The sequence below is a fragment of the Sebastes umbrosus genome, chromosome 18 (genome assembly GCF_015220745.1).
Source record: "Sebastes umbrosus isolate fSebUmb1 chromosome 18, fSebUmb1.pri, whole genome shotgun sequence".
In the NCBI taxonomy this organism is placed as follows: Eukaryota; Metazoa; Chordata; class Actinopteri; order Perciformes; family Sebastidae; genus Sebastes; species Sebastes umbrosus.
In genome coordinates, this window is record NC_051286.1 from 19377378 (window position 1) to 19389761 (window position 12384).

The 12384-nt window shown below is 40.8% G+C and overlaps 1 protein-coding gene across 3 annotated transcripts in view; it reads right to left on the reverse strand.

Moving 5' to 3' along the window:
- The window catches only part of LOC119476826 (1-phosphatidylinositol 4,5-bisphosphate phosphodiesterase beta-1), a 141703-nt gene that overhangs the window by 26936 nt on the left and 102383 nt on the right, over positions 1 to 12384 (reverse strand). For all 3 annotated transcript variants that reach the window (XR_005204115.1, XM_037750379.1, XM_037750378.1), the window contains exons 14-24: positions 10633 to 10807; positions 8500 to 8586; positions 7954 to 8024; positions 7611 to 7707; positions 7371 to 7455; positions 4998 to 5122; positions 4648 to 4802; positions 4363 to 4527; positions 4066 to 4165; positions 2849 to 2953; positions 2636 to 2751 (exon numbers count right to left, since the gene is read on the reverse strand). Coding sequence is in view for 2 of the 3 variants with exons in the window: in XM_037750379.1 (XP_037606307.1) it covers positions 2636 to 2751; positions 2849 to 2953; positions 4066 to 4165; positions 4363 to 4527; positions 4648 to 4802; positions 4998 to 5122; positions 7371 to 7455; positions 7611 to 7707; positions 7954 to 8024; positions 8500 to 8586; positions 10633 to 10807 (1281 nt within the window). In the remaining variant the exon portion in view is untranslated. The remainder of the gene's footprint in view (positions 1 to 2635; positions 2752 to 2848; positions 2954 to 4065; positions 4166 to 4362; positions 4528 to 4647; positions 4803 to 4997; positions 5123 to 7370; positions 7456 to 7610; positions 7708 to 7953; positions 8025 to 8499; positions 8587 to 10632; positions 10808 to 12384) is intronic.

Consider the following 12384-nt stretch of genomic DNA (forward strand, 5'->3'; position numbering starts at 1 on the left):
TAGGTTGTAGACATAGCTTTGGTAACCCACTCTCAACATTGCAGATCTTAATTTCCCCTAGACTCCGCTGGATCTCGGACTATATGCTCTGATCTCTGAAATGTTAACGCAATTTTAAACAATCTCTGTTCTAGTCACAGATCTTCTCATTTCTTTCTTTCTTCTCTCTACTTCACATTCGTCTCCGCACACTGTTCTCCGCCTTTCCATGCTCCACCACTTTTGGTGACTGTTGCTATGGTCACAGCATGAAACAGCGCCCCGCCGGCCATCCTCGAGGGTAATCATATCAGCTGACAAATCAGATAAAAGAAGCCCCTCAGGAACAACCCTTTTTTTCCAGTCCCCTCTTGAATAACCCGAGATAACCCAGTGTCCTGCCGTGCCTCTCACATCGCTCCTCAGATATCAAACCATTGTCTGCTCCTTGTTGCATTAATCCTCAGCTGCCTGAGCTCTGCGTCATTCAAAATTACACCATTAACAAAGATTGCTGCTATTTTACCCCCAATGCAGCACTTAGAAGGTTACCATTCTCCTGCTATTGTGGTAATGTTGATGGTCCATTAGTGTGAGATGTTCGCAGTTCAATCTTTCCACTTGGAACAAAGCAGAAGGTCACATTCTCTTAAGCAGCCAGGACTTGTTAAAACTCTGTGAGCTGTTTGGCATTTAGCTTTATTTAGCCGTACTAAAGTTAAAGGTCACTGACAACTCTAGTTAAAATTCATATAGTTGGCATATTTCATTTGTAGAGTGAATCACATCAGTTCAGTTAGTCAGTATGTGCTTTTAATGTGAAAATACGTTTTAAGATTCTTAGTGCCTGGGACAGAGTTAAAGGTACCCTGTGAAGTTTTTTTGTAAACAAAGTTATGTTTACATTCACTGTTTCTCACAAAATCTCACTTCCTATATCCTCGAGGTCTAATAAACTAAATGCATGTCCTTTCTCATAACACATTCTCAGAGACAAATTTTAGAATAATTTGAAACCTGCATTGTTTACATTCATATTTGCATGCTAGCTGTCTTCTTCTTCTTCCTTGCCTTTGTTGGTGCACTGCTACATTTCTTGGCACATCACCGCCACAAACTGTCAACCAGTTTAACTGTGGGAAATGAAGCTTAGCGGAAGTTCAGTCAGGAAGACTCTCTTTGCGCTCTCATTCATTCACAAATCTCTCTTGTTTCTCTCTTTCTCTCCGGCTGCCACTATATCACCTAACTCCCTACGGGTGTTCACTCTACAGGTGTTAACCAACCAGATTCTGCCATGATCTCCCTGAGCCAATCATATCGTTTTTATCAAATTTTAAAACTGTTCTCCTCTCTGCTTCTGTTAGTTGTCATTGCAGTACGAACAGATGCCACCCGCCTCCACCCCATCGCCTCCAGTCTTCATCATATTCAGTGCCCAGTCCTGCTCTACATCCCATCATCGGATCTTCAGCAACTCCGTTCACCACCACCACCACCACCACCACCACCACCACCAGTGTCTAGACTCCACGGGGGGAATATTCTGAACTAACCACAGCATCAGTACCGCCTTTAATATACTACATCACGATGGGGTCTAATCGCCAAAGACTCTTTACTATTTATATTATTGTGCACTGTGTAATGAATTATTGGTCACTCTAAATGAAGTAACTCCTGATTTAAATGTTTTTAGTTGTCAAAATCTCAAGAGAGTACCTTTAGAGTTACTTTGAGAAACTTTTAAATGGTTATGAAACAGTCTCAATGTAATTCTGATCACCAGGTCTCCGGGTTAGACCTACAACCTTACAATTACAGACCTCAAGAGGATCAATGTGAGGTCTAGTGAAGAGTCATAGGTATTATTTGCTTGGTTATGCTTGATTTGGTTGTCAACCTCAAATAATTTCCTCTTTTTGTGAATGGGGAATGAGACTTTCAACATGGTCAGAAAACCAAACCAAAGCAAACGTTGGGCTGGAGTAACTATGTCTTATCAGCCATTATGTCATTTCAGCCAGACAAATTAAGTAAACAGATTTGTAGAAATTTATGGTGATGTTTGACATCCAGCATCTAAACTTGAAAGTCCACAGAGTCCCAATGACAGACCTCCTAGAATCAGAGCCTGCAGGTGGACGCTGGAAGAGGCTTGATGAAAAGCAGCAACAATACTGCTGCAGCTGTGGCCGCAGTGCAGTTTATCACGGAGCGACTGGGGATGAAAAATGGCCCAAACAAAAGTCTGCTGATAATATCTATCTGTGGGGATCTGTGCTGGAAACAAGCTGCAGTTCATAATCCATCCTTTCACTACGACGGTGCCGGTGGATGACTGTGGGCTTTAAAGTTTGGTGATATTAAAAACCTCCTCACGATGCCACTTTCTAAATTGCATCTTAATATGTTTTTGTTGAAGAAAGGGAACTCCACCCTTGTCTGCATCCTCTCATTCTCCCTACCATCTGTTTTGAATTTCTAAACCAGTTAGTTCCTGACGATGAGGCGAGTGGCCAGCTGGCTGAGGGGCCGCTCATCTCAATCAGCAACTGATCACAAACAATTATGAGCTCACACATATGGGAAGTCCAGCATATGTGATGGAGAGCAGAACACACACACACACACACACACACACACACACACACACCTCTTTGTCACCCTCCTCCTCTCCTCCCTCCTCCAAAGTGAGAGCAGCCAGCTGATTGGCTCTCTGCTCCATCAGGTTGACGTAGCGGATGGGATTGGACAAGGCTTCAATGACATCTGAGGAACAGGAAGAAAACAGAGCATGACTCTGGACCTGCAGTGTTTTCTGGACCAAACATTTTACTTTTGGTTTTAATATGTTCACCTGACTTACCTGCGAATGTGTCTGGGACATAGTCCTTTACTTCTACATACACAAACAGAGCTGGCAAAGTCAGGGACTGGTTCTTCTCGTTCCTTAGACTGATGTAGTGATAGCCTGCAGAGTCAGATTAAGGGTCTGTCAGTTCAGAATTAACAATTCAGGAGCTCAACCTGCATCATGACAATGCATCCAGATAATTGAACATATTACAGGGGACAACCAGAGCTTATGTTAACATTTACACAAATGTTCTGGTACTGTCTCTGCCCTCTTTTCTATTATCTAATGTTTCCATGGTTTTTGATGTTTTATTTTAAAGACTGAAATTAGGGCTGTCAATCGATTTGAATATTTAATCGCGATTAATCGCATGATTGTCCATAGTTAATTGAGAATAATCGCAAATCAGTCACACTTTTTTATCTGCTCAAAATGTACCTTAGAGGGAGATTTGTCAAGTATTTAATAGTCTTATCAACATGGGTGTGGGCAAATATGCTTGCTTTATGCAAATGTATGTATATATTTATTATTGGAAATCAATTAACAACACAAAACAAAAATCACAAATAATGTTCAGAAATCCTCACAGGTACTGCATTTAGCATAAAAAATATGCTCTAACCATAACATGGTAAACTCAACCATAAAAATATCATTGCATGGCAACAGCTGTCAGTGTGTCATTGTGCTGACTTGACTATGATTTACCCTAAACTGCATGTGATTATCATAAAGTAGTCATGTCTGTAAAGGGGAGACTCGTGGGTACCCATAGAACCCATTTTCATTCACATATCTTGAGGTCAGAGGTCAAGAGACCTCTTTGAAAATGGCCATGCCAGTTTTTCTTCACCAAAATTTTGCATAAGTTCGGAGCGATATTTAGTTTCTTTCGCAACAAGCTAGTTTGACATGGTTGGTACCAATGGATTCATTAGGTTTTCTTATTTCATATGATGCCAGTATCTTCACTCTAGCTTTACAACTGAGCCCGCTACAACCTAAAAATCGCAAGTTGCATTAATGCGTTAAAGAAATTAGTGGCGTCGAAACAAATTTGCATTAAACAATTATTGTCGCATTAACTTTGACAGCCCTAATTGAAATACTTATATACCTTTGCTTTTTCATATTTCCTCTATTCTTAAGTGTCTAAGAAAAGTGGATTTAATCATCAAATTGAACTGATGTTTGAAATGATGGTGGACGATAAGAGCTGTCACCTGGACGGATGGCTGACACAGGAATGATACGGTGGCCGATGAACTTCCCTCCTTCTTCAAACACGGCTATCCTTATTGAAGCAAGTGTGGGCAGAACAACCTGAGGAATAAAATGCACCCATTAGTACATTAAAATGACACTACTAAGTTGCTATTTTGCTATATTTGATACAATTCCTTATCGAAAATTTAGATTTAAGGCTTTAGAACATACAGCCATTACAAATGTGTGTCTGTATTTGCCAGTAAATGTGTTTATTACAGGTATATTGAAAGCTACTGATAACATAGTCTGACCTTCTTGAAAACAATGGCCTCCTCTTCCCAGACGGGGTTGATGGCGTTGCCTTGAGATGTCTTGGTCTTGAACGCTTTCCTCTTGGTGTCCACCGGTAAGCCGAACATGTCGATCTCCACGTACGTGCCTACTTTCTTATCGGACAGGAACTGGCCTGAGATGATCTGGAATGACGGAGTAGGAAAGAAAACAAGGGAGAGGAAAAATGTATCAAACACACACAAAGACAGAGACAGAGACAGAGAGAGCTTCACAGACACAACAAGTCCAACACAAACACTCACCTTTACAGACAATGTGTTGGCTACTATCCCATCCACTGTGCTCTCAGTGAAAGGGTCAAAGTGTTTGTCTGGCCGTCTCATAAACTCCGGTTTGAGTCTGAAGCCACATTTCCCATTGTACTCATACATGCCCAGGTTCAACTGCATGGACAAATCTGTGGAGTGAGGACAGAATAACAATATTTAGGTGAACACAGCAATAAAACAAACATTACAATGCATACTTTAATATTATTTATTTTATTTATTTATCAGGCATTTCAAAATAAAAGTAAAAGGGTGAAGAAATAAAGGATTTACACGATTTAAAAATAAATGTAATAAAGATTTCTTTGATTATCCTCCCTCACCGATGGTTTGGAAGTTGAGAGCCACCAGCTGACAGCCGGCGTTCCAGAAGAGCTGAGGGTTGTAGTTGGATGAATCCACTCGGGTGCCTTTAGGGTAGATCCTGCTCAGCTGCAGCTTGTTGTATCTGAACAGAGCTGGTTAAGGACAATGTTGCATGACCTGTATTAGAAAGTATTACTGTTACTGTTAGTACTACTGCTACTTCTACTACTAATTACTTCTTCAACTACTCAGTGCTACTTGCAACAACTTCTACTTGTATTACGACTTTAAAACTAGAATTACTGACTTCAAATCACACACAGTTCTATGTATATCACTATTACTTTTACTTAAAGGTGCTCAATTCAGAGCATTTCGCATGTTGTGTTTGTGTTTACTAGAAAGTTCATGTGGTTTTTGGGGCGACAAGACAAGACGGGCTCTCGTTAGCCAGTGTACTGCAGGCCCGGAGCCTCATAAAGTTTTCGGGTGAGCGACAGAGATAGAGATGGAGGGAGTGTGTGACTGATATGAAGTTAACAGTAACGTTATAGCTGTGAACATAGCAGTAGCAGTGTGTGTACAGTTTAGAATGTCGGTGAATTAATGCTACTAAACTACTACTGCACTAAAATGCACGCGCAGCCCGACCGGCTACGTAAACAAAGTACAGAGAAGTTTAGATTATAGCACACACAGAGGGAGAGTGACTTCATATCTGCTCAGGATGACATTACGCCACCATATCTTCACATAGCAAATAATTGTCTGCTGCTATATTAGAGCTCTAAATCTCGAATGTAGCACCTTTAATGTTAGGAACTCTGTAGTTCACCATTACCCTTAAACATTAATCCCACCATTGCCATGTCATCTGCATCTCTTTAAGTATGCAGATTACATAGCAATAGTTGGCTAATGATGAATTACAGAGTTCCTACATTAATCACATCAACAATCTATTAACGTGGCGTCAAGAGAGTGCTTTACTCATAAACACTAACAAGACCAAGGAAGTCGTTAACAACCAATGTGTCAGCCAATTGCAACTGAGGGCCAAGCTGTAGAGACGGTAGGCAGTTTTAGGAGTGATTTTAGATACCAACATCAATTTTAATGAACACTCAGACTACATTTTTAAGAAGGCTAAGCAACGTTTTTTTTTCCTTTAAAGAAATAAATAGCTTTGACATGAGCAAAGAAAAGTCCTGAGGATGGTTTACACCAGTCTAGTGGAAAGTACAATTTCCTACAATATCACATGCTGCTAGGGAAATTTAAGAGCTAGGAGCAAAAGACAAGCTCCCAAAAATAGTTAACACCACCAGCAAGATTATACAGAGAGAGAGAGCTGGGGGAGCTGTACACTACACAAACCAGGGGGAAAGCTACATTAATAGTTCAGGACCGTTCATATCCTGTGTTTGCTGAATTAGAAAAACTCCCTTCAGGAAGACGATATAGGGTCCCCACAGCAACGAGAAACTTCTTTAAGAGATCTTTTATTCCATCCTCTGTCATCTTACTAAACAGATGACTTTATTAGTTTTTAGTGCGTGCTGCTGTCTATTTAAGATATGTATTATTAATATCTTAGCACTTTCATCCCAACTGCTTTGCTCACTTATTACTTATTTATTGTTTTTATCTCACATATTCTAACCCATGGCGGTGAAGCCAAAGACAAATTTCAGAGCCGATTACCATAAGGAACATAAGGAGACGTACTGTAATGCAGTATATGCACTGCAGACACAGCTCGAAAAGACATCAATGCAAATTAGATTCAAACATTGTGAGTATATTAAAGGGATAGTGTGGATGTTTTGAAGTGGGGTTGTATGAGGTACTTATCCATAGTAGGTGTATTACTTACAGTAGATGACGGTCAACGTGCCTCCAGCATCGAGAAACAGACACCGGAGCATATATAGAATATTTTCAGACGGCGAACTGAACTGGAAGTGAAACGTATCTAAACTGTTTTTTTGTCATCTGAGCCTGCTGGCTTTGAAGAGAAGATAGATAAGTGTCACTTTCAGTTCAGTTCCCCGTTGGAAAGGAGAAGGAAAGGGCTGTCTGGCGACAAGATGAAGCTGTGAAAATATTCTTAATATAGCGTACATTTTAATGTATATTGAATTTTTTTTAGATGAGCCTTTCTTTTAGGTGCTAAAATATTTTTTTTCTGCCGTTCCCGTCCACAGCACTGTATTGCTTTGTTCCGGTGTCGATACTCCTGTCTGTTTCTCCAAACTGCAGGCACACCGACAGTCATCTACTGTATACACCTACTATGGATAAATACCTCATACAAACCCACTTCAAAACACCCAAACTATCCCTTTAGGTAGTACAAACCACTGCTTCAGTAAAACTGAGAAGGATACTCCACAAACTCTACAGGACATTTGGTCAGTTGCTCCAAAGCTTTAGTCTCTACGAAGGACGACATCTGGTAGCTGCGATTGATCTCTGTGGGCAGAAAAGGCGATATGTTGATCACAGCGATCCAGATTCAGATGAAGACATCATTTCTATGAAGTTGCCAATTACATTTAAAGGGTTTTATTCCAATATTGCTAATAAAGATATGGGGTTTGTCCTGTCTTCAGCTAGGTCTTACATACTTTTGGAAGCCTCAAAGCTGTTAAACTTGACTGGCTGGATGTAGGTGACCAGGTTGGACATTTCTTCTGTGGCAAACGCCTCACTGCCTGCTGTACCCTGTACATGGAAAAACACACACACACACAAATATCTAAATGTAATGCAGCACGATGTTTTAACTAAAGAAGAAATGAGAAGGATGTTTCGTGAGCTTCTCAAAAGACTTTGGAGACACATTAGCAGAAATAAAATGCATCATCAAATACATACACTAGAGGGCAGCCTCAGCACATGTATGCAAATACTACACTGAGCTGTAAATCAACATGACTAGTATTTGAACTGACTGCTGAGCATACGCACCTCATCCATTGAACCCTTTTTACAGTCGTCGTCATCATCATCTTCATCCTCACTTTCTGCCTCCACCTCACCTGCAACATGAGTCACAAACATGAGTCACAAATGTGAGTCACACATAAGCATAAATAAAGCTAAATGAACCAAAGTTAAATTGACATTTCCACATACTTGCAAAATGTTGTACTGACTGGTTTGAAAGCTAAAGGCCATTAAACAAAGTCTTTATCTAAGATCAGTTGCCTCCATTACATCTACAAGAGGGACACAGATACAGCTCACACTTGGCAGGTCCCAAGCCACCGAGCTCCTGGCGACTGAGGAAATTAATTTCAATATTGTTTTGGTTGAGCTGACCCGTCCTCTGCGCCCACATAATGAGAGATCTACTAAAGATTTCCCACCGAATCCGAGATCACAGTGACTGAGGAAATTAATTTTAGCAGCGCAATGGTCGAACTGACCGATAGCGTCTGTGCAGCCCGCCTGATGAGAGCTCTCCTAAAGCTTTCCCGCAGAATCTGAGGTCATGTACTATGTATGACTCACCGATGGACTTTCTGCTCTGCGGCCTCAGGCTGAGCTCGGCTCCCTCTGAAGGCTGCGAGGAATCTGCCATGTCCTCTTTGGTTGAACCTGTGTGGAAAAAAAACAAAGTTATCAGCAACAAAACTGCATCCTACAACACTACAAGGTCAACCTACTGTATAACAGTAAACGCTTCTGTTGATAATGTAGTGCTTAGTCTACCATCATGTAGTACAGTATGTCATATAACACTGTAATTTGCAATTAATGATGATAGTAATTACTGTACTTGTGTAGTCATTATACAAAGTGATTCACAAGCAGGTAACATCAGACTGTAAATGACAATAAAAAGTTGTGTTGCTTCAAAGAGCAACAAGTAACAGCTACACCGATCCAATAAGTGTATGCCCTCCTCACTTTTCAAAATGCTATTTTTTTTTTTATTTGATTTACTAAAATTTCTTTAAACAGCGTCCTTTTACCATCAAGCCGCCACAATTCAGATGGGAGAAGAAAGGAGTTCATTAAAATGTTGATACACTCATCTAGGTAGCCTTCAAATGTTTTGTGGTTGTGGTTCCCTATGCCAGTGGTATATTAGTGTAAGAGCTGAAATCGATTATGTCTTATTATGGTTAAGTAAATGTAATGTATGGTGTTTGCTGCTAGACCGCCCTGTTAATACAGGAGCGTGCCTCGCTTTGTGTGTCAAGCGGGAGAGCAAATAGGTTTTTGACCGCAGTGAAAATGTTGTTTTTGATTGACTAAACGGCAACAATATCGATTGAAGCTGAATAATTTGTCAGATTTTGCTTCAAAGTATCAAAGATATATATCTTTTTAAATAGTTTTACAGACAGACTTTTGTGTAAATTATTCAGTAAGTGTGTTATTATGATTTTATGAGCAAATCTGATTTTGAAAACCTCAAAGCAGACAAACCCCCTGTGATCTTTGGCGCCCCCCCCTAAATGAGGCCTGGACCCTAGGTTGGGAACTACAGCCCTATGCCATATAGGGCATTGAACTCAGAAGGACTGCACTAGGGAACACTTGTTATTTTATAAGATGTGCTCTCTTTTATTTATTATTTATATAACCTGCTGCTACCTGCCCATTGCACCATTGCATATTGTATACTGTATATTTGTGTTTCAATGGTGTGTTGTGTTATATGTATTGTATGTAACTTTGCTGTATTTGGAGAAGCCAAAGACAAGTTTCCATCGAGGTGGACAATAAAGTCAATCCATCTATCTATTAAGCTGTCAATAAAATCAATAAAAATCAATAAAAATCAATACAAATCTCAGGTTTAGTGCATTAATAATACAGAAATGTAGGTCATATTTCTTGCGGAAGACACAAAGACCAGGTTATAGGTTATTATAACGTATGTAAATAAATATTTCTTTGTGTCTTTAAGGAGCCACAGGTGTCATTGTGCCCCATTTCTAAATCCAAACCTACACACTTTCACTAATCGGTGATTATCTCAATGCTCACCAGTGCTGCGTATTTTCTTACACCAGGGGGCAGTATGTGTTAGTGTAAGAATGAAGCTTGTAGCTCAGCTACTAAAGTACACTAAAGGTGATGATTGCAAGGTCTATAATAATTAACAACTGAGTGAGATCCTTTATATATAAACATGAATGAATGCTGGGAAATATAAAGTATATAAAAGAAGCACACACACACACACATATAAAAGGACACAAATGAAGTGAGGCCAACTCAAATGCCGATATGAACGATCAGGGAAAACTAAAACCAGAGAACAGCTGTGAAAATATAAAAATCCATAAATTGAGATATATAAAAGTTCAGCAGGCAGTTATAGTAATAACGTGCACACAGCAGCATGCACACACACGACACTCTGAAGGCCACTACTGGCCCGTGTTTAAGATGCCCCAGTGACTAGCAGTGTATATGCCAGACAGGGGAGTATATGCAACAGCCAATAATACCTTCAGCTGATGGAGAGGGCCATGAAAATGATGAATGATAAACAATAGCACCGTTTCGCTCCAGTGATTCAGTTTCTGGACGGTCAGGCTACATTTTACATCTGAAACATCATAACTCAGCGGTCCCAGTGTGACTGGACGGCTCTTTTTGTTGGGTGCGACTGTGTGTGTGCTGTACCTGCACTCGGGGAGGAGGGCTCACACACACTGGAGGAATCGCTGTAGGTGTTAGAAACCTGCTCCGACAGTTTCTTCTTGGTGCTCCCGTCTGTCTTGTGGTGTTTTTTCTTGTTTTTCACCAAGATCTTCCCCATCAGCTCCATCGGGCTCGGCAGCGGCATGCCGGACTCAAGCTGGACGGGGGAGGGGGGAGGTAAGGGATGGACACATGACAGGTCATAAACATTATAATAAGGTCATCTAAATTATGAAAGAAACAGGCACAGAGGAAATTCATGTGAGTAAATTCAAACTCTGTAGTTTGTTTGTATTATCTGGATGGAAAGACAGAGAAATGTGGGCTTTCTTTGTGACAAAAAATTCTAAAAACAAATGTTGTCAAGTTCCAAAATGTTCCTGTATGGGTAGATTGCTCCATTGCATTCATATTTTAAAACCGTTTGGAGACAAATTAGCTAATTACAGGAAGAAAATACTGAAGTTGTTTACTGGAATGAGTCATTTAAAATGTAAATTCATGGCAGTTTTAGAAAAAAATAAATCTTATTCTGCTCAAAATTCAGTATGGAAGATTCATAGATTGTATATAAAGATGGATAACACGACAGCTCCCCACAAGTGCCCCCTGGTTGCTGGCTGCAGTATAGGTCACAAAGACCGCCTCCTCCATCAACACATTCTCACTCCCAACTCGTCAAATACCGCCGGTTGGTCAGTGCCCCTTGGCGTTGGAGACTGACGCACGGGATACCCCCTTTGTCAATATATGCTCGTTACATGCATACTGTCCTTTCAAAATAAACTTAAGGAAGTCAGGCAACACAACGATTTACTTAGGGTTAGGAAACAGCTGTGGTTGCAGTTAACTTCACTGACTAACGACTCACGTGACTCACGGGGCTGACGATACTAAACGACTCACGGGACTGACGACACCGACGAGTCACGTGGTTGAAGACTGAAGTGACAAAATAAGTCAACGTTACTTTTAGTTCCACACGGGACACAAACACAGGTCTCCTTGTTGAAAGTCTTGTGTTTGTTTGACTCATCCACCACCCCTCCCACCGACACTTAGCGGACTCTCATGCTAATTATACGACGTCAGTTGCTCTGACTGTCGATTAACGGCGCGGATGGGTTTACATTGGAGTTAATTTGTCACATACTGCTGCTAAAGGGAGCCTCCGTGCGTCGGTTTTCAATGCCAAGGAGCATTGACCAAACGGTGATGTTTGACGAATTGGGAGTGAGAACGGGTTAGTGGATGGGACATTGGCCAAACTGAAAAGTCAAAGTACACGTAAAACTAATTTTTCCCAAAGATGGTTTCTGTAATTTTAAGTAGTTCTTATCACGCTGATGTGTGTTCAAGTTTTAATTTTTCTGTTATTTAACGTCATGATTGACAGCTATGAATCTCTCTCGCTGACAAGCTGCGATTGGTTCGGGCGGGTGACCTCGATGCTGCGGCTCCACCGCCCGATCACTACTGATGGCATCTCCCGTATCAGAGATATTTTGGCTTCACTTCTGTACAGTGGGAGGAAGTGGAGACAGGTCGTCCATCTATATCTACAGTTCTACAAGATTCTGCTGAGCAGAGCTTGTTAGTGACCGGGAGGATTGGCACCGAGCATTACAAACTCTGTTGATGTAACAACTCAAAAGTTTACACTTTCAACACTAAAAAACAGCTTCCTGGGGGGAAACTGTGAGCGTTAAACCCAAACATTCGCCCTCTCAAGGG